The sequence below is a fragment of the Eretmochelys imbricata genome, chromosome 9 (assembly GCF_965152235.1).
Source record: "Eretmochelys imbricata isolate rEreImb1 chromosome 9, rEreImb1.hap1, whole genome shotgun sequence".
NCBI classification, from domain to species: domain Eukaryota; kingdom Metazoa; phylum Chordata; order Testudines; family Cheloniidae; genus Eretmochelys; species Eretmochelys imbricata.
The window spans coordinates 6,300,327-6,328,213 of record NC_135580.1 but is presented as its reverse complement, the minus strand read 5'-3'; the positions used below and the strand labels follow the sequence as shown (position 1 = coordinate 6,328,213).

The window sequence follows — 27,887 nt, the reverse complement described above, 5'->3', positions numbered from 1 at the left end:
TGTCAAAGTTTTATGGAGTGGCAGGAATGCATTCAATCCCTCCCCCAGTATGAAACAATGCAGCTTTAAATGAACGCATGGGGAAAAGCACACACAAGTGCTTAAGACACAAGACCAGGAGTCAGAAGAACTAGATCCTATTCCCTACTTGATAAGAGACTTGTTCTGTGATCTTGAGGAAATAACTTTGCCGCCTTTTGCCTCAGTTTCCCACTCTATAAAATGGGGATAATACCACCCTCCCTCACAGTGGTGTTGTGAACGTGAATTGTTGTTTCTAAAGTGCTTTGAGATCCTCATTCGGAGGGTGGTACATGCCTACACTGCATATCCCAAGCACAAATTCTTAGGAAGTTCAGAACACTAAAGTTACTGTGACACCTGATCTCAGTACCTTCCAAGCCATCCTTTGCAGTCCCAGACCAGTTAAATTTTGAGGCATTATGGGCCAATTGTGAACAAAACTATCAGATCATTGTATAGTAAATTATTTTCTGACAAAACTGTTTCACCAAACATCATAAACTACATCAAACTGTCCAGAAGGATAATACTCAAACTGAACTGCTCCATAAAACTTTCACTATCAATGAAAAAAAAATACAAGTCACTATGTAATCTTTTTTAAAAAGTCATTCAAAAACTTTTGGATATACACAGATAATGATGAAAATGAAATGGAGCATGCAGAGAAGCTGCATTCTCTTACTTCTAAGCTGTGTTTTCTGCAGTTTGTGAATAAAAGGACAATTATAGTATGCTCACAGTTCTCTTTCCCCTCTCCCCAAAGAATTGCCTCTTTCTGAGAGTCACTTATAATGAATCCTGCAGATGCAGAACGCTGCAATTTGTGACTGCATCTTTGTATCCAACTGCAAGTCAAGCCATTTCGGGGATTTTTTTCTAGAGCAGATAGCCAGAAACGCAGTGAGAACCAATAACAGCTGATCTTTGGGCAAATCATAGATCAAATACGTATCTGGCAAAATAAAGAATCATAGAATTGGAAGGGACCTCAAGAGGTCATCTAGTCCAGTCCCCTGCACTGGTGGCAAGACTAATTATCTAGACCATTCCTGACAGGTGTTTGTCTAACCTGTTCTTTAAAATCTCCAATGATGGAGATTCCACAACTCCCTACGCAATTTATTCCAGTGCTTAACCACCCTGACAGTTAGGAAGTTTTCCCTAATGTCCAACCTAAATCTCCCTTGCTGCAATTTAAGCCCATTGCTTCTTGTCCTATCCTCAAAGGTTAAGAAAAACAGTTTTTCTTCCTCTTCCTTGTAACAACCTTTTACATACTTGAAAACTGTTATGTCCCTGCTCAATCCTCTCTTTTCCAGACTAAACAAACCCAACTTTTTCAATCTTCCCTCAGAGGTCATGTTTTCTAGACCTTTAATCATTTTTGTCGCTCTTCTCTGGACTCTCTCCAATTTGTCCACTCCTTCCTGAAATGTGCTGCCCAGAACTGGACACAATACTCTAGCTGAGGCCTAATCAGAGTGGAGTAGAGCAGAAGAATTACTTCTCGTGTCTGGATTACAACACTCCTGCTAACACATAGCAGAATGATGTTCGCTTTTTTTTTTTTTTTTTTACAACAGCATTACACTGTTGACTCATATTTAACTTGTGGTCCACTATGACCCCCGGATCCCTTTCTGCAGTACTCCTTCCTAAGCAGTCATTTCCCATTTTGTATGTGTGCAACTGATTGTTCCTTCCTAAGTGGAGTATTTTGCGTTTGTCCTTATTGAATTTCATCCTATTTATTTCAGACCACTTCTTCAGTTTGTCCAGGTCATTTTGGATTTTAATCCTATCCTCCAAAGCACTTGCAACCCCTCCCACCTTAGTATCGTCCGCAAACTTTATAAGTATACTCTGTATGTCATTATCAAAATAATTGATGAAGATATTGACCCAGAACTGATTCCTGCAAGACCCCACTCGTTATGTCCTTCCAGCATGACTGTGAACCACTGATAACTACTCTCTGGGAACGGTTTTCCAACCAGTTTTGCACCCACCTTATAGTAGCTCCGTCTAGGTTGCATTTCCCTAGTTTATTTATGATAAGGTCATATGGGACAGTATCAAAAGCTTTACTAAAGTCAAGATATACCACTCAACCGCTTCCCCCCATCCACAAGGCTTGTTACCGTGTCAAAGAAAGCTATCAGATTGGTTTGACACGATTTGTTTTTGACAAATCCATGCTGACTGTTACTTATCACCTTATTATCTTCTAGATGTTTGCAAACTGATTGCTTAATTATTTGCTCCATTATCTTTCCAGGTACAGAAGTTAAGTTGACTGGTCTGTAATTCCCTGGGTTGTCCTTATTTCCCTTTTTATAGATGGGCACTATATTTGCCCTTTTCCAGTCCTCTGGAATCTCTCCCGTCTTCCATGACTTCTCAAAGATAATTGCTAATGGCTCAGATATCTCCTCAGTCAGCTCCTTGAGTATTCTAGGATGCATTTCATCAGGCCCTGGTAACTTGAAGACATCTAATTTGTCCAAGTAATTTTAACTTGTTCTTGCCCTATTTTAGCCTCTTCTGATCCGACCTCATTTTCACTGGCATTCACTACATTAGACGTCCAATCACCACCAACCTTCTGGGTGAAAACCGAAACAAAGAAGTCATTAAACACCTCTACCTTTTCCACATTTTCTGTTATTATTCACCCTCCTCCCCACATTGAGTAATGGGCCTAACCTGTCCTTGGTCTTCCTTGTGCTTCTGATGTATTTGTAGAATATTGTCTTGTTACACTTTATGTCTCTAGCTGATTTGATCTCGTTCTTTGCCTTGACCTTTCTAATTTTGTCCCTACATACTTGTGTCGTTTGTTTATATTCATCCTTTGTAATTTGACCTAGTTTCTACTTCTTTTAGGACTCTTTTTTGATTTTTAGATCATTGAAGATCTCCTGGTTAAGCCAGGGTGCCCTCTTGCCATACTCCCTGTCTTTTCTATGCAGTGGGATGGTTTACTCTTGTGCCCTTAATAATGTCTCTTTGAAAAACTGCCAACTGTCTTCTATTGTTTTTCCCCTCAGACTTGCTTCCCATGGGATCATACCTGCCAACTCCTTGAGTTTACTAAAATCTGCCTTCTTGAAATCCATTGTCTTTATTTTGCTGTTTTCCCTCCTACCATTCCTTAGAACCATGAACTCTATCACTTCAGGATCACTTTCACCCAAACTGCCTTCCACTTTCAAATTCTCAACCAGTTCCTCTCTATTTGTCAAAATCAAATCTAGAACAGCCTCTCCCCTGGTGGTTGTCTCCACCTTCTGAAATAAAAAAATTTCCCCAATACATTCCAAGAACTTATTGGATAATCCGTGCCCTGCTGTGTTATTTTCCCAACAGATGTCTGGGTAATTAAAAACTTCAAAATGGACAAAACTTCGAAATGACAACACGGTAAGCAAACTTACAGAGGGAATCTAATTACACAATTGCCTAAACTATAAAATATTCATAGAATTACAAAAATGTAGGGCTGGAAGGGCCCTTGAGAAGCCATCAAGTCCAGCCCCCACACATTGAGGCAGGACAAAAAAAAACCTAGACCATCCCGGACAGGTGTGTTTGTCCACCCTGTTCTTAACCTCCAATGATGGAGATTCCTATTTAAGACCATTTCCATTGGACATATCCAAAGACAGATGTTCACACAGAGAAAACTTTGCAACATATTACTCATGAAACATATATCCACTCATTGTTCATTTGCTTTTCGTAAGTTTGATGGGGAACATTTTCAGTGATGAGAATAACTCTTGGAACTATGGTCAGCAGGAAAAACTACACACCCAAATGCCTGTACATCCCACGGAACGTATTTAAGCATCTCAACATTTAAGAATTCTTTCCACACATGCAGACCACACGATGCTACAGAAATTTTATTTTATACACTTTGCACTGTGCTGCTTTGTATTATCCGTAGATCTCATTTTTTAGGAATTAACCATTGTCATCTGCTGAAAGGTTTACTAGCTTTCAAACTAGGAACCTGGACATCTTGGTAGCCTTCCAAGTTCAGTTGTTTTTGTTTTTCTCTGTCAAACTAAATCTCCATTTCAGAAGGCCCCACATAGTCTTCACATCACAGAATAAAACACAATACATCACAAGAAAAATCTATGCTATGAGGTTATAAAAATGGATTCATGGGTGTGAACCTTGCCACTGTTTTTGTCAACAGGAAATACAAAAGAAAGCTGCTAGTCAATCTCCAAAGATGCTATTTCCTCAATTTTCCTTTAAGTACCCAGGATAAAAGCAAAGCCTGGGGGCCATAGATGCTGACTTTTCGTTTTCCCTGGGGGTACTCCACCCCTCCTCTGTCCTGAGGCCACACCCGCATGCCACCCCTTCCCCCAAGGCCCCGACTCTTCCCGCCCCTACTCTGCTCCACCTCTTTCTGTTCCCACTCCATCCCCTCTCCGAGGCCCCCACCCATTCGCTGCTCTCCGCCCCACTTGAGCCGCTGATCAGCTCTTTGGAGGCATCACTGAACAGCTGTTTGGCAGCACCCCTGATTAGCTGATCACGGGTGCCGCCGAACAGCTGTGTCTGGTAGGTGCTGAGCACCCACTGTTTTTTTTCTGTGGTGCTCCAGCCCAGGAGCACCACCATTTTGTAGTTCTTCAGATCTGCCTAATCAAACAAAAAATCTACAGGGGAAGTTGTAAGGTAAGCACACCACCCAGACAGCTTTTAAAACCATACAGGTAAAAAAAGTCTTGTGGCAAACAGGTGAGGAGCCAGAGCATCCAGTAGGTTAATCAGGAAAGGTAAACGCTCTAAACTCTCCAGTACATCCTCCAGAGCATTTACACCATCTCGTCTAACCTCAAAGTGCTTCAGCATGTCAGAGACTAATGACTGGCAACGGTTTACAAAAGGCTGTGTTCAGAACTCTTTGCCATGCTACATTTCATTCATGTGTCCCTTATTAATTTTGTTTGCATTTCTACTTCATTGATAAAGCAAACACTCACTCATGTCTCCAACAGTGAGCCTGTACTATGGATCTCACTGTGAGTCTTCTGCAGGAGATTTTGGAAGCACATCACAAAGCTCACACCTCAGACCCAATTCCCTTTAGATGAGGCAGGCCTCAAACAATCTTTTTTAAAGTCTAAACAGACCTAAATTGTAAGGAATAAAACAGAGCTACATATTAAGGCCTGAAACTGCCATCAGAGCTACACAGGCACACCCATGCAGACTCATAGCCGAAGTCAGGAGAACAAATTAATATTTCAGAAAGGAGTAATTTCCTCAGTACTCTCACTTTTGGAAAAGTACAAGCTAGAAAGATGCCTCTATTACTTAATAAAATCAAATGCAACACAGAACACAAAATAATGAAGCAAATGACGGAAACGTCCAACATTAGAAGACAAACCTCATTTGTTTTAATAAACCAAATTAGCAGAATACAAAAAATAAATCCTCAGAGTAAAATAAACCAACATAATATAAGAGAACATAGGGAAAATGTTCAGAAGCAACTAAGTTTCATTTTCTGAAGTGACTTAAGCACTCAGGTGCTTAAGACCCACTGACATTCAGGGAAACCTAGGCTCCACTCCCTTTGGGGTATGTCTGCATTGCACCTGGGAGTGAGCCTCCCAACCCGGATCCACAGACTTGTGCTAACAGAACTTACACTAATGCGCTAAAAGTAGCTGTGTAGAGGCTGCTTTTGTGAGGCACTGTATCTCAAAATAGCACCCCAAAACCCCCATATTCACCGCTATGATGATATGTTTTGTACAAAGTATGCCTTGTGAGGTATCATTTGGAAAATTATAATCTGTTGAGCATCATTGTTCTGTCAAAATGTTACGTATCATTAGGAGATTTTGCTACATGTTTGTTACTGAAACATGTTAAGAGTCTGGGAAACACCCAGAGACTAGCTCTTCAGTAGCACTCTAGGAGTGACCAACACCCACCCAGGTGTCAGAGTACCATCACCAGCCATGCACCAGCAGGAGAGTTGAAAACAAGAGATTTACAATTCACACACAAGACAGTTGCTGGAGCACGTACACCATAGGGCTGCCTAAGCCCCAGGATACAGCAAGGATCTTTCCAGCACCTGGAGGAGAGTATAAATAAGGTACAACGACATTACCATGCCACCTCTTCTCCCTCACGTACACTGAATGTAATAAGATCTTTTGGAAGACAAAAACATTTGTAGTGGGGGGAGTGGTTTCCAGTTAGCACAGACTGCTGTAAGTTTTTGCATAAGAGAAACCGTCCACTTCAAATTTGACTTAGCTTGATAAAGTTTAGGAATTAGACTGGGATTTTATCTTTTATTTAGGGCTGTCAAGTGATTAAAAAAATGAATCGGGATTAATCGCACTGTTAAACAATGATAAAATACCATTTATTTTAATATTTTTGGATGTTTTCTATATTTTAAAATATATTTATTTCAATTACAACACAGAATACAAAGTGTACAGTGCTCACTTGATATTTATTTTTGATTACAAACACTTGCACTGTAAAAAAGAAACTTCAGTTCACCACGCTGAAGTACTGTAGTGCAATCTCTTTATCATGGAAGTTGAACTTACAAATGTAGAATTATGTAAAAAAGAATAACTGCACTTAACAATAAAACAATGTAAAACTGTAGAGCCTACAAGTCACTCAATCCTACCTCTTGTTCAGCCAGTCACTCAGACAAACAAGCATTCAGTGTTGGGAGAGGACAGGGAAGGGGGGAAGTAAGCAATGACTTGTGCAGGAGGAGGTTCTGGGAGGACAAGGGGTACCGATGTGTTGAGGGGGGAGCAAGCAATGACTTGGCACAGGACGAGGGTGAGGGAGGTGTTTTGCTGCTGCTTCTGGAAGGGTAGTTTCTAGTACTGGGCTCATCAGGCTCACCTCCTTTTACTGAGCTAGGTGGGCTCCCTTCAGCTAAGTGAGTCCTTCTTTGCAAGGAAGGGTGGATTTTATCTCGGGGACTCATCATACTGCAGGGGAGGAGAGGCTGGTACAGGGAGGCTGAGCTCACCAGGCCCATGTTCTCTATGGGGTACCTCCGGAGCAAACAGCCCGTTAAAGGGAATGGGGCACCATGCAGGGGGTTGGTCCCAGGAGTGAGGGGCCAGCTGTGAACAATAGGGCCCGGGCTGGCTAGGGTGCCGATACGTCCTGTTTTGGCCAGGACAGTCCCCATTTCCAGCTCTGTCCCTGATGTCCTTACTTCTTTGCCAAACCTGGTTATTCGTCCTGGCTGCAAGGCAGAGCAGAGAGAGGTGGCTGTCCGGGGATCAGCTAAAGGCAGCACTGTCCAGCAGCAGGAAAGTGGAGAAATTTGCTGCTGGCAGGCAGTACTGGCTTCAGAGCTGACCCCTGGGCGGTGCAGAGCTTGAGTCAGCGGAGTGGGTGGGGGAGAGGATCAGCCTCAGCTTAGGGGGTGTGGAGCTCGGGGCGGGGAGGCTCGGGCGAGCCCCTGGCAGTCCTGTTCTTACTTTAAAAACGCCGGGATGAGAACCAGGTTACTTTCTCTAGCCTCTTTTCTTCCCGCCCTCTGGTGGCGGCTTGTGTTACTGCGTCTGACCAGACAGGCTCTCCAAAGCAGCTCATGCTCCCCTCCCGCCCAGAGGGTCTGCGATTGACCCACATTAAAAAAATTAATACGTTAATCCTGCTCTGCATTAATTGCACACGTTAACGGCAGTTAATTTGACAGCCCTAATTTTATTTCTTTTTGCAATCAATTCTGAATTCCTATGCCTATACCACTTATAAGTCTCTTAAAACCTATCTTTCTATAGTTAAACTTATTTCAGTGTTTTACCTAAGCCAGTGCATTTTTGGTTGAAGTCTGGGGAGTCTACTCAGGTTATAAAGGCTGGTGCATATCTGTACCCTTTGATGGCATGACAAACTAATGAGCTTACTCTGACCTAGGGGGTCTTGAGCAGTGTCAGGCGCATTTTTGGGGTGCAAGGCTGGGACTAGGGATATATGAGTGTCGCCCTATATGTAACTCAAGAATGGCTTGGCATAGCACTATGGAATATGTCCAGGGATGACCTGTGTGCTAGAGGCTGGGGTGAGTGAGCAGAGTGGCCACTCACACAGCAAGGCAGGGCATAGGGCGCACCAGACCAGAGAGTTAAGGGTGCACAACCATCCAACAGTCCAGACTGTACCCCGGGCAGGTCATAGCATTGATGCTGTAATTTGACCTCCATCTTAGACTCTTAAGCCCACCTCCTCCTTGAGAGGACCTTGAGAGCCCAAACTCCAGCCTGAGCCACAATGTCTACTCTGTAGCACACTAGCGCAAACCCTGGTAAACCAAGTCTGTTAACCCAGGCTCGCTCCCAGATGCAATGTAGACATACACTCAGGTGCTTTTGAACATTTATAAACAAAATATGACAAGAAAATTACTCCAAAATTAACACATTTTTATCAGGGTTAAACCAATTGGTTCAATATTAGGAATCTAAAGGAAAAAACCTGAAGGGGAATTAAAGACAATAAAACTCATTGTTTCTCTGCAAACCCCTGCAACTTCCAGAATAACTGACTTAAGATTTGAGAGCAGAAGATCTATATATATACAGCTATAAGCACATACTGGAGAGGAATTCTAGGAAAACTGTATCTAATCAGGATAGCAACTTAATCTAACTTGTATCTAATCAGGATAGCTTAAATATGCACCTTTTACCAAATCCTCCATATGATCTGTTTTTAAGTAAAAATGTCACTAAAAACAAGCTGGAAATACAACCTCTGCCATTAGGCCCTTTGGCAAACTGCCTCTGGAATGTCCCACTGACTTCAATGCAGTCCTTCCTATAAGAAGTTGTAGGATTGGGGCCTTAATTTTAAGCCATTTTTTGCCCAATTTCATTAGCTTTCCTCTCACCCTAGGCCTATCCTCCTCTCACAGTTACAGCTGCTGGTAGTATAAACCTTCCCTAGCAAATCTGATCATTTACCTTTGCTGCACTGTCCATTCTCCTTCTGTTGTAAGAGAGAGAGTAGTTCAGGAAAACATATCTCCATTTAAGGGGTATTCAGGATAGGGACATAGACCAATGGACTGAATCAGTATGGCCCAATCAAGTCCAGTGTCCATACTGCTTCTGGCATTACTGCCTAATGCTTTGGGGGAAAAGAAAAACCCCACGAAGCACCTAGCCTGATGTGTAATGTTGCACAGAAACATGAGAGAGCCTCTTTTCTTATTCCTGCAGACATCATTTTATGCTCTGAAGCATGAGTTTTGATAACCCTAATCTTAGCATGCAGACACCAGGAAAAGGCTTCAAACTCATGTTATAGAACAAAAACTGTATCAAATATGAATTGATGACATAAGCTGTGCAACTGGTTTATAGAAAGAAATGTTCCCTACCAAAGTAACTCATAGGACTCAGTCATGAGTCAGCCTATGCGCCCATGCAGAGGAAGAAGCAAGCATAAGATGCCCACTTACTCCTCTGTGTGGGCTTGCCACATGAAGAGTCATAACACGGGCAGTGATCACAGCTCTCCATCCAGCCAAGCAGGCAGAGAGTGAAGGGGCATTACCAGAACAGAAGGGACATTACCTCCATGCCCCCACTACAAGGACCAGTGGAGCCACGTTGGTTTGCTGGGGGAAAGGAAGCTGTACTAGGAAAAGGGATGGTGCAACTCACGTCCACTGAAGCTAGGATTTGTAGAGTCATAATTTGGTCCCTGTTTTGTTCCTGAGGCTACGCAACTAGGTGCTGCCCCTTACGAAAGGCTGAGAGGTACCAGTCTAGCCATGAGTGAGCTGTGCTGAGCAAAAATAGGGCCAGTAATCTTGTCAGACCTCTGTTACTATGCAGATTAGGCCTCCCACTGCGGCTTAAATGACGCTGCTAGAGAAATGATGATGCTTTTTTAAATAAAATAAAGCATGTAGCATAATTTGTTTAGTAAAATAATTATCTCTGGGACTCCTGAAAGCTCTGAAAATATTCCACTGAAGTGGGCTTCTGAGAAAGACCGAGGATTTACTGGTTGCCCAGAGAGAGGTCACGTCAGAATTGTGCCTCAGACAATGATATACTATCCACATTATATTAAATAATGATGATCTGGTAAACAAGCAGGTCAGTAGGTACCAAATATTTAGACTGCTGTCCTAACATTTGGTATAACTTTTTTTAAAACGACTTTTCTGAATGTGGTGTGTCAACATTTCCCAGGGTAAGTAATACAACTTAGTAACATTACGGTGATTACACAGCAAACAAGCAGCATGCTGCTTCAATAAAATTACTATAAAAAGGGCAGTCTAATTTAATGATCTTTAAAACATTTTTCAAAAGGATACATATAAAGTGAGAAGCCTTGGGGCATGACTGGCTTTGAGAGTCAGAGACAGGAACTTTTCCAACCTCGTCTTTAACTCCGGCATCCAAGAATCCTTGAAAAGAAAAAACAAAAAATTACAGCTGGAGTCATAGCAACTTCCAGCAGCAAGCAACACAGCCAGCACTGCAGTGAAAAATTGTGTCTCTAATGGTATGAAAGCTAGCCTGCTTGATGAGTGGCTCATACGCATGCAAGAAAATGACAAGTCAACTCAACGATAATCCTAAACATTTCATGTATAATATTTTATTTTTATTTTATTATTTAGTCATATATAATATTTTATTTCAACTTTAAAATAGCTACCCAAAAATAGGCATACTGAATGTGCATGGAACACAAGGCATTAAGTTGCAAAAATGAAAACAAATCAGGCCAAAAAATTAAAGCCGAATGAGAAAAGTTCATTTATTTGTAATGGAACATAATAATGAACCCTTGCTAATTCTTCAGCTTTAATGAACAAAGCTATAGAAATCATTGTATTAATTTTTCATAGTTGACTCAGTCTGGAATTTAAGTTTACGTTTTGTCATTAGACTATCAAAGGCCATGGCCTCACGTCAGTGAATCAGAATACAACATTTCTATTAGAGGTTTGGATTCCAAGAACTTGTAAGAAAATTGGACTAATCCTCGAATCATCCGCTGTTTGGAATGAAGTTTTCTTTCTGACAGATACATCTTCCCCTAAACACCAGAAAACACAGTGAATCGGGGGGAAAAAAAACAGTCTTTGTTTCTTAAAAATTCCATACCAACTATCCATTTCCTCAGTCATCACCCTCCATCAATCGGGTTTCTGCTTGCTGAAAAGGTACCTAACAGGTGAACAGTTGATATTTTTCAACAAGCAGCAAAAACTTCCTGAGATTTGCTATTCTGTGTGTTCAGAGCTGCTCTTACAGCTCAAGTTTCCCTGGGTTTCACCAGGTTGGAAACGATACAGGATTCACATTTGCCAGGTTTGCGAGTCTGAACTCAAGACAATGATGCACCATTGAATACTATACAGTATTGCCAGGTATACAATATGTGCTTACATACCTTTCGGCCTACCACATTTCAATATATCTCACACCAGAGGCAATATGGGGGGTGCATGTAGGGTCACATGACCCCCTCAGGTTGCTGTGAGCACCAAGCTGCCCTTGCAGGGCTCAGAGTGAACTGAACCCGTGGCCCCACAAGAAGCCCATGGCCGGGTGCTGTATGAAATGCCACAGAGGCCCAATGCACCCCCTTCAGCTCCTGGCCCTTTACCGCAGCTCAGCGGGCCTCTCCAAAGCTTGCTCTGCTCAGCCTGCTGGGGGGAGGAGGGCTCTGTTCTTCTCACACTACGCCCCACTAGTTTCCAGCTTGCTCGGCTCCTCACCCCGGCAGCCAGACCCAGGTGGGAAGCGGAGGGAGCGGGACAGAGCCATTTCTGCCGGGTGAGGATGGCCACTCCAGGTCACTGCTTCTGTGCAGCATGCGAGAGCCCGGCTGGGAAGGCAGTGGCAGGGGTCCGCACAGCAAGTAATGCTAGCGGGGCGAAAACAGCAGCCCCGGGTCAAGCACGGGAGGGGGCTGGAGCGTGGTCGTTGGAGAAAGCACCGGGAACAGGTTCCCTGTGCTCAACCAGAATAGGGGCATTGCTCATTCTCCTCTCCCTGCTGAGGTATCCGTGAGGGTGTGGAAGCTCTAGGGAAAAATTTTATTGCTGTGAGGTCCCCACCCAGGGCCCAGGCTGGCCCAGCAACTCATGCTCCCCACTCTTGCGGCCCCAGCCCCCAAAAGCCAGCGTAATTGGCTGCCCTGGCTCAGGGAAGTGAGGTTGGAAGGTTCCTCTATCCAGAGGCAACGCACTGGGCATTCACTTGCCCCCTCAACCTTTAAATTGGGCCCCCCTGCTCTTAACACTTACATGTCGCCTCTGCGAGCACTTTAGACAATACATTTAGTCCTTTTCCAGAACAATAGGATTCTATTTAAAAAAAATCTGGTCTCTATCATTAACAATACTTAGTGACTCTTTTTGTTTTTGTTTGTTTTAACTTTGGAATTGAGCAACTGACTTGTTTTCAAGGAGGCATGTGAATTGTATGATTCCACAGAAGCTGTGAGTGACTAAGCATTAAGATCTTGGACAGTGAGATCCTGGAGATAAATGAAATGTTTCTCCCAGAATAGCATGCAAAAAGGCTGCTGAACAGAATTCAGAAAGTAATCAGATCCCATCTCTGAAACCAACTAGCCCTTTGCCTTTTCTCATTATTTGCAGCAAGTCCAAAAGGAAGCGGCAGAATGTTCCTTTTCTGGTTTCAACCTGACTTAGCAGTGGATAGCGAGTTGCCAAATGCATGCAGTCTGCCCAAGGGTCAAGCCAGCACCACTAGCGTCATCTAGACATCCTTTCCTAACCATCAAGCTGGGCAGGTACCTGGAAGTGGGTTTACATATAGGCTGTCCCCCCGCACCCCCTCTATTAAGTCAATAGGGTTATTGCTGTAAAAGCTCCAAACTAAAAGAGATGCAGAAAGATCAAATCTACCTATGAAGTTTAACCCTAATCCCATTCTTATTTTCTTCCCACCTTGCCTCTGCAGTGACAGAAGATGTAAATTCTGAAACAGCCATACAAGGGCAAAGGCCAAACATGTCTAGCTGACAAAGCACTCTCAGGAACGACACGGGTATGACAAAGTTGTTAAACATAGCTACAGAGTCTCAATTTTTTGGAAAGGAAGTTCAATATAATGCTGCTAGAAAAGTCACAGGAAATGTTGGATGGATATGTTGGGGGACAGTTGCATTCTCATCATTTACTGGAGGGAGGACTACTTATGAAATAGAGTTTTCCCTCTTCTCCCCATTCACTAGGAGGGAGGCTTGGGTTCGTTTTTCAAAATGTATTTCCAACAGGCTCCTTACACATAAGCCATGTCTACACTACCACTTATAAAGAATCCGGTGGCACCTTAAAGAGGAACAGATTTATTTGAGCATAAGTTTTCGTGGGTAAAAACCTCACTTCTTCAGATGCATGGCATAGAAGCGAGGTTTTTACCCACGAAAACTTATGCTCAGATAAATCGGTTAGTCTTTAAGGTGCCACCGGACTCCTTGGTGTTTTTGTGGATACAGACTAACACTGCTACCCCCTGATACTTGACTACCACTTATGTCTCTCAGGGGTCTGAAAAAAAAAACAAACAAAACACCACACCCCTGAGCAACATAAGGTTAGCCAGCATAAGTGGCAATGTGCACAGCGCTACGATGGCGGGAGAGCTTCTCCTGCTAACACAGCTACCGGCACTCGTTGAGGTGGTTTTATGAGGTCTACAGGAGAGTTCTCTCCCATTGGCATGGAGCGGCTACACAAGCTATCTTACAGAGGCGCAGCTGTATCAGTGTGCTACCGTAAGCTCGCTAGTGTAGACACGGCCTTAGTTATCAGGCTTTTCACTGAGCTTTGGGACCCTGAAACAGTGGGTTTTGTCGGGCAGCAACGCAAAAGTAGTATGAAACATAGATCAGTGTTCCCACATTGTTCCCCACAGGTATCTGCATTTCAGAGGCAAGTGGGACAGTGATCCTATTTATGAACACACCATCTGTAAAACACTTTGGGATCATTCAGTACACAAGCCTATGTAAGTGACTGGAAAACATTACTACGTTATTAACAGCGCTTATACTGCATCTCACCACAAATATCCTTTTTATGGTTTACTATTTTGGCAGAAGGAAAAAATAAAAAGCATTACCATACTAAACAGTACTCAGCATCCATCCACCCTGTGAGAAAAATCATTATTAACAAAATCTGTGCAAAACAAATATTTACCTGAAAGAGTTCTTTAAATGATGGGTGGACCATGGGGTTGGGAACAAAAGGCAAAGCATAAAAGGGGAGGAATTCTGTGGTCTGGCTCAGTGCAGCCCCTTTCGTCTCCAGGTATGTTTTAAAGTGAGAAATCCTTTCATCAAAGTCAGTTTTGTCCTAAGAAACAAAGAAACAGGCGTCATTATTTAGAAGACAACTTCAATGGGTGTTTAAGGGGGCTGGCAGCTACAAGTGAAGACGAAATTCAACATCAAGCACTAATTCTCCATCCCACAGTACCTGCTGACCAAGTACGGCTAAGTGCTTCTCAGTGGCCAGCCCAGGGAACAGCACTCAGTCTAGCTAGTCAGAGAGCATTTCACCTGGTCACTTATCCAAAAGGAAAAGGCAGAAGGGTTCTTCCATGTTAGGACAACGGAGCCAAGAGAAATAAGGAGGGCCACTTGCTTTATGAGCAAAACAGTCTTGAGCACTTGGAGCAGATTTCTGCAGGTCAAGTGCCATATCCGCATTCAGCAAGTGGAGAGGAAGTCACTACTTGATTTTAAACATGTTAAATAAGCCATCTCTTGTACCTCTGGCAAGCATGGTATAGTGAAAGCCACACAGGAACAAAATCAATGGGTCAAAAAATCATCCTCAATATCACATGGAATATATTTTGCTGGTAGGTATTTATTTCATAAACTGCTTTAAAAAGAAGCATTGTGCTAAACCTAGAAGAGATAACTGTTGATTAAAAAACACAAACATTTTTACTAACAATCATTCTCACTTAAGCCACTAAACACCACATTAGTTACTGACAGAATTTTTAAAATATAATTTACTTTTCATGGACTTCTCTCAGATTGATTGGACAATTACAAATAAAAAAATGAAAAAAGACTACTCAGTTTCATCTGCTGGCTGCTTGCACCATTGCACTTGTGCATTGTTTAGAATAGATCATACACAGTGCCTGAGACTATTTGGGGATGTCTACACTACAAACAAACACCCATGGCGGACCCACGTCAGCCGACTCAGGCACATTGGGCTTGAATTACGGGGCTGTTTTATTGCAATCCCAGAGTCCAGGCTCCAGCCAAAGCCTGAGTCAGCTGATACGGGCTGGTTTGGGTGTTCAATTGCAGTGTAAACATACCCTTTGCTTTTTATACATTTTTTCCAGATGAATATATTTTAAATTCTTGGGAACATCTCTATTAGAATTAAGCATTTTTTAAACACTTACATTTCAGATCAAATTTTACCTGACAGTGTCCAGTCATAACAAAGCAGAGAAGAAACAAGAGAGAACGCAAAGGCTCACACAGTGGAACATTTATTCTAGCAGATACAAATTCTCACCTATTAAACACTGTGGACAGCTTTGTTAACACTAGGTGGCCCATTTAAACTGACCTTTCACAATCTGATGTGCTACTTTTCCATTGTGTAGTTACTATACATTCCCCTGAAGCTATTCCTATTATAAAGTATCATTACTAGGGTCCAAAATAAATTAATTCTACTATATTATGGTGAGGTACTACATAGTTAAGGTTACAAATGATGTTTACAATACAAAACTGGATTTCGGACCACATTCTAAAAGCTGCAGAAAAGGTCATCTGAACCCAAAATAACAGAAATGGTAGATGAAGCTAAAAAAAGACTTTTTTCACCAAAAAAAATTGAGGTGTCAATCAATCTTGAAATATGGAAGTTTGACATAATGAGGTGCTTTTCCTGTTTGGTAGATTCTGTTCATTAATTTGGTGGTCATATCTTATTTGCCTTGTAGGTTACTGAATGTCCACTGGAATAAAATAAACTCCCATGAATTCAAGGGCAAGATTTTAAAGGTAGACCTCCTTTTGAACTCTTTGGAACTTGACAGTACTCAGCACCTTATAGGATCAGGTTCAAATGAATAATTTCATCCCCACACTTCACTAGCTCAAGGGTCTGCTTTCAAGACAAACTCAAATATAGCCTGCTGTTGATGGAATGGATTTGCCTGGGACTACCTAAAGACCAATCCACTCTAATCCATTTTGTTTTGGCAAACACCAAGGTTGGAGAAGATACACACAAAAATCAAACTAAGTCCAAACTGAAAAGCAAACCTACAGGCTTGCCCACGGAGTGCTTCAAGAGGTAGATGGCAAAGTGGATGTGAAGATAAAATTCCAGCTTCTGGGCAAGAGGCTCATTGTCTCGGAGTGAAGAGGAAATATGCTCCTCCCAAAGTTCAAAGAAAACTTTCTGCTCTCCATCTTCAAATGCTGTAAGCAGATCCTTCTGCAAAGAAGAAGACAGTTCATTCAACCCCACATATAGATGGGCAACATTTTCAAAAGTACCTGACTTAGAAGCTTAAGTTCCATTTAAATCCATTTAAATCTCTTAGCTTTTTTGAAAATTTTATCCAAAGCCTCTCACAATTAGATACAATTAGAGCGCTGACACAGCACTGAGAGATCACCAAGGAATCATTGCCTGCGTGGCAGACACAAAACCCACTTCAACGGGCTTCTGATCTTGTGACTTCAGCCAATGCAAGTGTGTCTGCATCTTATTAAACTTGCCCCCTCCTCAGATATGGCTCTTTTCATTCATTTTCTTTTTTGGTAGCTTCTCCTTCAGGGGTTTGTTTTTCTTAACATCAGCCTCTCTTGTCACTTCTATAGAAGTGATCCACAAATGTATATGTCCCTGGACTTTCTCTCTGGCTCTCCTTATCCCCCAGCTATCTTCATGTCTTCACTATCAGCTCCTGGCTGTATGGTAACTACCCACTATGAAATATTTCTAAATATTAGAGCAGGGGTAGGCAACCTATGGCATGCGTGCCAAAGGGAGCACAGGAGCTGATTTTCAGTGGCACTCACACTGCCCGGGTCCTGGCCACCAGTCTGGGGGGCTCTGCATTTTAATTTAATTTTAAATGAAGCTTCTTAAACATTTTAAAAACCTTATTTACTTTACATACAACAATAGTTTACTTATATATTATAGACTTATAGAAAGAGACCTTCTAAAAATGTTAAAATGTATTACTAGCACGTGAAACCTTAAATTAGAGAGAATAAATGAATGAAGACGACTTGGGACACCACTTCTGAAAGAACAGGAGTACGTGTGGCACCTTAGAGACTAACACATTTATTCGAGCATAAGCTTTCGTGGGCTACAACCCACTTCATTGGATGCATAGAATGGAACATATAGTAAGAAGATATACATACATACAGAGAACATGAAAAGGTGGAAGGAGCCACCTTAATTAGGAGGCTAATTAATTAAGATGAGCTAAGGTGCCACAAGTACTCCTGTTCTTTTTGCGGATACAGACTAACATGGCTGCTACCCTGAAACCTGTCACTTCTGAAAGGTTGCTGATCCCTGTACTAGAGTCCTCTGTTTTTCATGTACACTCACCTTACCTTAGACCCCCTACCCTACTACAATTAGAAACCTTGGGAGTCATCCTAGATTCCAAAATTGCCCGTATCTCTCTGCTCTCCCTGATGAATAAATTTGTCTATCCCCACCTCTAGAACACAACTTAGCTAGAATTCACCCTTACCATCTCCCAGTCTCTGAAAAATAATCCACATTCATGGTTCGATTACTCCTCATCACAATTAATTCAATTTATGGTCTTCTTAAATCCTTATTTACCAAACCTCAGAGAGTTCAGAACACTGCAAGCCTCTCTCTTGTTCTAGAAAACTCAGTCATAACAACCTCTTTCCTCCATCACCTTCACTGGTTTCCCGGCCATCTCCAGATCCAATTAAAAAAATGCCCTCCTGGTTTTCAAAATTATTTGTTAACTTCCTTCATTAAACCTCCTGGCTTTCACATTATCCTACATCTCCACTCACCCACTCTGCTTCTTCTTCATCTCCTTACCACAACCCTCCAAGGTTGGGAGGCCTTCACATTATTTCCGTTGTCCTATCTCACTCAAAAAAATAATAATAATCACACCTTAAAATCTCTCTGTAAGATGGATATGAAACTCTGCCCAACTTTCACTCACTCCTCATCATTTATCCTTCCCCTTTCCTTCTCTAACTATGATTAGTGTGCAAAAAAATAATACGGGGGGTACAGGAAGAAACATTAGATCTAGACGTATCAGTTTATCCATGTCTTCATAATAATGAGGTAGAGTCCCAGGAGCAGAGGGAGTACATAATTCCTGGGTATATTTTAATAAGTTAACATGATGGATGGATGTATTTTGTTTTGTAAAGTGTGCCTATCCTATATTCTAGAGCACATTTACAGATAATTTTATCCAGAAACATTCAGAATGTTTCAAAATATTAACAACAACATCCTCCTAACCATTAGGAATAACAACTTTGCAACAACCCACTCCTACCCTCCTCATCAACTTGAGACATAACATGACCATCAAGGCCTGTAGCCAGACCATAGTGTCTCGTGATTTTGAGTGCCTCAGCTTTGGGCATCCTATTTGACTTGTCTTAAAGATGCCTGGTTTAATGAAGGTGGGAGTTCAGTAGCGGAGCATGGAAAAAAGCAGATGTTTTGACTTGCTGGCAATTCCGAAAACACAGGAAAGGAGTTCAATGTTGGTCAAACCAAAATGAAACATTTTCCAAATATTGAAACAAATTAAAAATTAAATTAGAGAATTTTGGAACAAAAAGTCATTTTGAACTGGAAAAAATCTAAACGTTTTGATTTTTTCAGAATTTCTTTTTTTTTAAAACCCCAAAATAATTTCACAAAATTGACTGGAATTCATGAAACATTTAGGTGTTGCTGACTCATCATTATTTGCCAAACAAAAGTTTTGTATGAAAAGTTTCACCCAGCTGTACTGAAAATCAGACACTTCCAATGAGCGTCAATCTGGAAACCCAAAAACTGAGCCACCCAAATTCATGAGTCGCATTTGAAAATTTAGACCTTGAGCTCTGTAGGACTCTGGTCCCTGATGGGGTGAATTTCAGCTGAGATTCTTTCACTGAAAATACCCTGCTATCAGCCTACTCCTGTTTAAACCAAAAGTTAGCTTAAGCATTTCAGATTATTTCAACTGATGTAATAGTACAGTGCTCTCTACCTGTTTTGATCATTAGCTAGTCAAACCAAATATAAAAGATTTGTTACCTGGATAATCAAAGCCTTTGAGTCTCTCAAGGAACCACCTGCTGTTTTAGGTAATGGCTTCCCTTTTATTTTACATTCCTTTGTAAACGTTTTCACTGTGTCTTCAAACTCTGCAAAGTCTAAATACTAAAGACACAAGAACACACATAGATAACAAACTCTTAAGCTTTTTAATGTTTAAAACAGTGACCAATAAATAGGCAAACTTATTTACAGATTTGCTACAAAGCTTTACTATAGTCAGTTGATTTTTTTAAAATCAAGAAAGGCAACTAATAACCAGTAATGCAACAGTTTTTTTAAGCTTGGTTGAACAGATAATTACAAGAAAGTTATGTGACTAACACTTTCTGAAGGTATCATCATCTACAGGTAACGGGACCTCTAGCTTCAAGAGAATCAGACAAACGTTGTGGCTGAATTTTAAAAGATCTGAGAATTTTACCATCACTCATAATATCTTAACTTAAGCAAACCACATTCTTCAGGCCAAGCTGCAAAAGGTCCAGAAAGATTTCTCCCTCCTCCATCCAAAATGTACAAAACTAGCCACATTACAGGTTTGGGGGAGATTTGCCTGCCTCTGAAATATTAGCCAGTGTTAGAGGCAGGACACACATTTGGATGTACCAACAATCTGGTGCGTCCAATTATGGAAAATCCTGTGTTTGGCTTTACCATTTCATGAGAAATTCATAAAGTACAAATATAGACTAAAAACTGTTGGTATGAAAGTGTAAAAAGAGAGAAACCAAATCACAAGAGTGGAGCCTCTGTCACCAGAGTAAGGAGAAAAGATATGTCAATTACGTGATGAAGCAAGTTGTATGTACTGTTTGTGGCACAGGGCTAAACAGGTGGCTGTACCACAGCAAAGCCTTAACTTAAAACTAATTTAAAAGAGAAAATTCTTATCTGTGTTATTGATACCGAGAAGATTAAAATTTAAATAATGTATGTTGATGTTTCACCATTCATGCTGTTTTCTTGTTTGTTACATTTTGGATATACCCCAATCCTATAAAGACTTATACACGTTATTCAACTTCATACACTGCAAATAGTCCCAGTGAAGGCAACGGCACTAATCACAGTGCATAATATTAAGTATATATTTTAACTCTTTGTAGGATCAGAGCCTCACGTTAGACAATAACAGGGGACTGGTACATTTCACTTTCTAATTCTCAGGTATTAATATATTTGGTCTGTGAGTCTAACGCCACAGCGAAGGATTAAACAAATGCTTTTCAATGTTTATTTTAAAAATTTCATTAACACAATTCTATTTATATTATGTTTTGCAAATCCTTTTTAAAATGAAACCTTTTGGGTCCAAAGTTACTTGATAGTGTTCCTTTAACTAAGGTCCTGATTTTGCAATGAGCTCCATGCAAGCAGTGAGTGCCCCATCAGTGGGACTCCATGCAGCCGCAAGCATCTACTCACACAGAGTAATGGCAACATCAATGCCTAACAGTTACAAATTTGCCCCTTCCCCCATCCCTAAATGCAGGCACCAGATGATTTCTTCTTTTTTATTCCGTAGTAAACATCTACCTCTTTCACCAGCCCAAGTAACTCGGCTTCATAAGCTAGGATGTCTCCCATCATTAAAGGTTACTGCTGAGTCTCACTGAAGAAAGACCTACAAGTCATCAAAACACATTGAATTATTAACACCACTAGTTATCTATCATTCACACGTTATCCATCAGAGTGTTTCCCAAACAGTGGGTCCCGGCCCAGTGGGTCACCAGAAGGTTCTAGATGGGTTGCAGGCCCAATGCAGAGGGGAGGCCCCAGGAAAGGGGGTTTGTGGAGAAAGCGCCCATCCCCCCAGTCATCAGGAAGCAGAGGCTCCTGTCTCCTGGAGCTTGGCCTGGCTCCCCACTCCAGGCATTGAGACCTGGTACACAGGGTTGCACCGCCACTGATTTGGCTCAGCCAGACCTGAGCGTCACTGAAACCCTGTGTGCAAGGTCCCAAAGCCAGGAGCAAGGAGCTGAGCCCAGCTTCATGGGACAGAAAGTGCCACCATGGGCTGAGTGCCTGAGTGCAGGACAGGCTTGCTCTCCAACCAACCAATCCACCCACCACCACCCCGCAGCCTCCTTTCTGGACCAGGCCATGATTAGGATTGTGGTAATGGGATGGAGGATGATGCTGTGGCAGGGTTGCTGGAACAATTTTTATAGTGGGGGTGCTGAGAGCTGTTGAACCAAACTATAAATCGTGTGAATAATAGAAGCCAGGGGACCCCCGCCCCGCACTGCAACCACTTCAAGTTGCAGAGCCTCCTGCTCCCCTAGTTCCAGCATCTATATCAATGCCCCATTGGCAAGGCAAGAAGGAAGTAGCAGACGGGAAGGAAAAGGATGTTGGTCTATGATTTTCGCCCCCAGCCCCGCCATGAATTTGGACACTGGGTGGGTCGCATAAAAAGATAAAGTACAGTTGGTGGGTCACTTTAATAAAAAGTTTGGGAACACTGGTTCACCTTATTTCCAGTAATGCTCCAAAAAGGAATTCTGTAAATATATCTTCTTGGTGCTCCATATTTCAGCCCCAATCCTGCAAAGAACCAGCTAGCCCTTCTCCTTGGAGACCCATTGACTCCAATGGAGAGTCTCACAAATGCAGGGATATGCCTGGCCAGCGCCTTAGCAGATTGGGGGCTTAAATCTCCATTAAAGACCTTCATACGAAATTAGATCAGTTTACATCAGCACAGCAGGTTCAACCGGAAACTAGCCGGTGCTAGTAAATCAATGTCACCAACGATAAATGGGGGCATAAGAACATAGGTGGCGGTTTTGCCAATGGCACAATAGTGAGAATCTTTATTGGTTCCTGTTGTACAAAACGTAAATGTGTGTGCGCGTGCAGGGAAAAGCACGGATGCCGTAGCCGGCTGCTAATGGAAGAGTAAAGCCTGATTGAATATTCTAGGCTGGCTGGGCGTGCGGTCACCTGCGGCCAGCGACGCTGTGGTGCCAGCCTTGACCGCTGGTGCTGATGACCCACAAAGCAGAATATGAGCTAGACGCCCTCCCGTACCCCTCAGCCTGGCCATTATTAGCCACCCCCTTTCCCACAGGCAGGGCCGCGGAGCTGGAGCCTGGGAAGAGACTGGATGGAGGAGCGGGGAGAGAAGAGGGGAGAAGCCCCATTTCTGCTGCACCCCCAGCTTGGCTAAGGGCTGGGCCTGAACCTTCCGGGGGAGGGAAGGGAGGGGAGCCCCCCCCACAGCCACCCCACCCCACGTGGGGAACCCCTCGCCACTAAGGCTGGGGGGGGAACCCCATCACAGCCACCCACCCCAGGGCAGGCAGGCTGACCGTCATCCCCAGAATGGGGGGGGCCCTCCCATTAATCCCACCCAGGATGGGTGGGGGAAGCCCCCTCCCCAAGAGCTGGTGGGGGGAGCCCGCCCGGGGCGGGGCGTCCCCCCATCCCTGCAGGCGGGGAGGTCTCGCTACCCGGGGGCCGGGGACTCCTACCTGCTCCGCTTCGGGTCCCACCAGGCCGCTCCCCGGCCCGCTGCGGCGTTGCCTAGCAACGGCAGCTCCCCCTCCCGCGCTGAGGCCGGGGTCACGTGATACCGCGCAGCCAATCTGGAGGTAGGGGGCGTTGGCCGGGATCATGTGACAGAGAGGGGCCGGGGCGGAAGGGGCTGGAGGGGGGCGGGGGAGCGCCGGGCCGGGCCGGGCGCCGCCTGTCCCAACCGGGTGTACAGCGCCTAGCACGGCCGAGCCGGGGAGTTCAGTGGCGCCGGGCGCTGCCCGTGTGCGCAGCCCCGCCCTCAGACCTGACCGACTGGACAACTCGCGGGGGGGGCAGCTGAGGAGAGGGGAAAGGACGTGCCCCAGGCTACACAGCTGGCCGGCCAGGAAGAGAATCCGAGGGGCGAGGTCTCACCCCCAGGTCGGTGCCCCTCCCCGCCCCCCGGTGCTGGCCCAGCGCTTCTGAAACTCGAGCCATTCGGAAACAGGCCCTTCGCATTACCCCGCATGGTAAGCAAGAGCCCCCATTCTACAGAGGGGGGAAACTGAGGCAGAGAGGGAGCAAAGGGCTGTGTGCAGGGTCACTTCTGAGAAGGGAACCAGGAGGTCCCCCTGACTCCATCACATTCTCACCCCAGCAAGAACAGTGACATTTTTAGTTATTTTATGAATTTCTAACTTTGAATATGGCAGCCTAACTCAAGGCTAGTCTGCACTAGCAGCTCTTTAACGGGGGTGGTCAAGAGCCCTCCCAGCACCCTAAACAAACCACCTCCACCAGGGGGTAGCACCCAGGCTGGTGCACTGTCTACACTGGCGCGTTACAGCTCACCCCCCGAGCAAGAAAGTTGCAGTGCTGTAAATTGCCAGTGTAGACAAGCCCTTTTAAGTATACACAGTGACTGCAGACTCACTTCACATTTGCTGCTCTCCAACCTCTGAAACCACAAGAGCTGCAGGCCTGAATGACATCTTTGTGTTTGCTCCAGAGCTTTCTGATATCCTATACAGCATTGCTCCGTGTGGAATTCATGCTTTGCATTAACTAGGAAGGCTCTGTGTTTTCAGTCAGAGGGGCTCTATCACAGACAGGTTTTTTTGAATACAAGTTATTTTCCCACATTAACATTGTCTGCTACCACAAAAATTAATGTTGGGGGTTTTTTTGCTGACCCTCTGTGATGCGACTGTTCCTTTAATTCTGTCTCTAACATGAAATTTAATTGTGGGTTGGAATTAGTTTTTTAGAAAAATCTATATCATCCCACATGTCTGTAACCCCTTGCTTTTGGACCTTTCCAGTTAAAATCTGCAAACTGCATACACAGCTTTCTCTGTTTTCTAGTGCATATGCCTTGCAGATACAGCTTTTAATTACACAGACAGTTTATAAAATATAATATAAAACTTCATAACATATACATGTATAACATCTGCCACTGAGTAATAGTATGTTATACGTGCCAAACAGATGGAAACCATAAAAGTCATTTATATAGTATAAATAGGGCAAGGACTCCCTGCCTTGTTCACTGTATACCTTACAAGTTGCATTTTAGAAAGCTATAGAAAATAAATTGGATGATATTTTATTATTTGAGAAATAGCATGTGAGTATGCAGTTAGAATCTCAGAGCATACACACAACATGCAGCATGAAGGGTTGTGCATGCAAACCTTAACATTGCACATTCAGAAAAAATCAGAAAAAGCCACTGTTAAGGTTCTGTTAATATAGCTCACAGTGGATTGTTTGGAAAAAGACATTACGCAATCTCAAATTAATGGGTCAAATACCACTGGTATGCTCTGTCCTGTTCAGAGAGGCCTGTCTCACTGCGTGCACACTTGCTTTCTGTACAGCCTGGCTCATTGAGAGTGCAGTGCTTGAGACACACAGATTCACTGACTTCTAGCCTAGCACTGATTCCCTGGCCTCTCTTCCTTTAAAATGCTAGTAAAAATGGCTCCAAAACTGAACCCAAAGTTCTACGCATGCCCAAAATGCAAGTTTCAAATACTAACAACTATGCAAAATCCAAAAGCCACTTTCATGGGAAATCTCAAGGGTACTTTTCCTCAATAAGAGCTATTTCCCATCCAGCCTTCAGCTTTCTAGCCTTAAGCTATTCAAAACAGTAAGATGACTTTTAATTAATGATCTATGTGTATTCTTTTCTTCTCATTTTTGATCAGACGTCCCACAAACAGGAGGAAAAAAAAATCACACTTGAGCAGACACCAGATCTAAAAATATCAGCTGATAGGTGAAATGTATGGAAAGTTAGGAGCAACCAGAGACTGGGTTATAATTGACCCACACAACATTCAGGATAGCTATTGCTAACATTCCAGCAACAGCATACCGGGATCGCTATACCACCATTAAAAAGCAGCCATCTCTGCAATGGAAAGAAACTGGGGCAAATCCCCTCTCTTAGGGAAAAGGATGTTTAACAACCACATAGCATAGTCAAGACCTTGTCTGAATAAACCCGGAATGAATCAGTACAAGGAAGGGATCACTTAACTGGCTTCCAATTCAACTAAGGTCAAGAGTCATGGAGTTCTCAGGTATAAAGCTATTGTGACTAGAGTCTGTGCCACCAAACTCCTATAGGCATGATGTGATCCAGGTCCTACAAAGAATTTCCAGGTATTTATAGATAAGTTTGACGTGTCTTGAAATGACTACCAGTATCTCAGTGATGGATCAAGCTACTGGGAACACTCCAAGGATATGGACAACTAGGACAGTTGTGCGCAAGAGCTGGTGCCGAGGGTGGTGTGATCAACTAAGAATTAATACAGCTGTCAGTTTTTTGTAATACACTTTGTCTTTGCAAAGCAGTCAGCTGCCCCTTCACTTGGGTTTTAAATAGACAAAAGATAACTGTGGTGATGGGTGTCAATATAAAACTCTGTGGTAGATTGTCAGTGGAAAACTGCACCAGCCAGCACTGCAATACTGCGAACTGCTGTATATATTCTGTGTATCAGCTGCTAGAGAAAATGGCACATTTACTAGGTAAACTCATCATCACTTGGCTGTTTACATCTCACTTTAAAAGTATAAATACATATTGGGAACTTTTCTGCTGTTAGAACATGTGGGATTAATGGATATAAATTCCATTATGGCAGATGGGCACATTAGAAAATCCCCAACACATGGGTGGAATAACCATATCAAAAATTACTGCACAATAATCACATTTGACAAGCATTTTCAGTCAAGGGGACTGAGTAATGGAATGAACTTCCAGGGGAAATTAGGTAAACCTGGAGTCTGATCCTCTCTAGGAAATGCTGCAAAATCCTCCTCTATTTAAAAAAAGCCTCTTCACCGTAGAAAGAACGAGACTCACAACATTGACACCCCCATCTTCCCCAAATCCTCCCCCTCATAACAAAACAAATCAACAGCCAACCCAAAAATATACCTCCAGCACAGATTTTATACCAGAGAGAGATAAGCCAGAAATTCCATGAAGTCCCCCTAGAGATTTCACTATTGCTATTGATTTTACGTGGAAGGCCCTCAGACACTGTAGTGATGGACAGCAGAATAAAACCTTAGGATAGAATCTAGGAGGTACCCAAGGCTGGAACAGTAGGGATTGCTATGGGTCAGGAGGGAGGTGCATTGGCAGAGTTCAGTGAAGGGACCTGGAGCAGATTAGCTGGGGATGTTGTGAGTCAGGCAGCGCGGTTGGGGAAGGAGGGAGGACCGGAATAGCACAATATTCTGCAGGTCAATATTAAATACAGTCACAAAGATGTGGAGACAACTTGCCCAGTGTCAGCCTTCACCATTCCTTCCTCAAGCCAGTGCTAGTGCTTCACCTTTACGAGCAACAGCTTCACTCACTGTGGCACTCCGCCACCTTTTTATGGCTGTTTTAACAGCTATCTCTTGTGTAAATACTGTGTGCTTTTTAATATCCCTGAATTTATTCAGAGTTCAGAAACTAGAAACATCTGCCTCTCCTGGCAAATCCGCAAAAGGCTGAAAGGATTGTTGATACTTGTCGGTTATGCTGCTGTGTTGCTGTTCAAAGCTAAAATTACTGTAGGTCCCCTTCTGTTTATTCTAAAAGCAGATGCTTCCCGTTGTAAACAGAGAAATCTCTATAACCCTGTGGCTTATTGGAGCATGTTGAAACCATGGAGTTTCTTTTCCATTGATAATATTTGCACAGCCTTTAAAGAAAAGGAGTGCACTTTTGGGTGCATTGAGGAAACGGTCTACCTGATGTGCTAAACACAGTAACTTGGGGAAACTAAATTCATATCAGAGAGAAAAGACAGAAGGCAGATAACGTGTTGAGATGGTGTTTGCTCTGATGCTGTTGTCTTTTTGAACCTACTAAATGCGTTTGTGAAGGAAACTAAAAATGTAATGAAGTCAGCCATCTATAGGACTCAAAGGAAAAAGATGTGTAGTCAGCTACACAAGGGGGGTGTTCTATGCAAAGTGACCTCATATTTTCCAGCACCTGCCGTATAATCTTCTGTACTCTGGAATGTTGCAGGTGTTGAAGCTGCATTAGTTTCTGGTATGCTACACAGCATATAAAAGGAATAAAGGTTTCCTTTGATAGTGTATTGTGTGATTTCTTCAGCCCCCTCCATGCCCGAACAATCTCCATGCTCAATCTGTTTATTGAAGTATACACAAGTCATACACAAATCTATAGTTCAAAGCCAGAGAACATGAAATCACTTGGTTAGACAAAGGCAGAAAACAGCCCATAAATAAAAGTCCTGCAAGTTCCTTCCCTGCCCAAATATTTAAGAAGAAATCAAAGTAACTGAGCAAAAACCAGAGATGACACTTCCAACTTACTGAACTGCTTAATAGTGATACCACCACATAGCACTTCTATAGTACATTTAATTAGGAACCCAAACTGCCAACAGCAGGAGCCTCCGCTCTTAGCCCTAGGCGGTCGACAGCGGAAAGTCAC

General features: G+C 43.0%; 1 protein-coding gene across 1 annotated transcript in view; it reads right to left on the bottom strand.

Moving 5' to 3' along the window:
- The window catches only part of ARMC9 (armadillo repeat containing 9), a 105,788-nt gene extending 82,802 nt beyond the window's left edge, over window positions 1-22,986 (bottom strand). The window contains exons 1-7 of the mRNA XM_077826107.1: window positions 22,915-22,986; window positions 20,972-21,059; window positions 19,412-19,537; window positions 16,388-16,558; window positions 14,270-14,425; window positions 10,397-10,489; window positions 9,027-9,051 (exon numbers count right to left, since the gene is read on the bottom strand). Coding sequence (XP_077682233.1) covers window positions 9,027-9,051; window positions 10,397-10,489; window positions 14,270-14,425; window positions 16,388-16,558; window positions 19,412-19,537; window positions 20,972-21,025 — 625 coding nt within the window. The 5' untranslated portion in view covers window positions 21,026-21,059; window positions 22,915-22,986. The remainder of the gene's footprint in view (window positions 1-9,026; window positions 9,052-10,396; window positions 10,490-14,269; window positions 14,426-16,387; window positions 16,559-19,411; window positions 19,538-20,971; window positions 21,060-22,914) is intronic.
- Window positions 22,987-27,887: the final 4,901 nt, after the last annotated feature.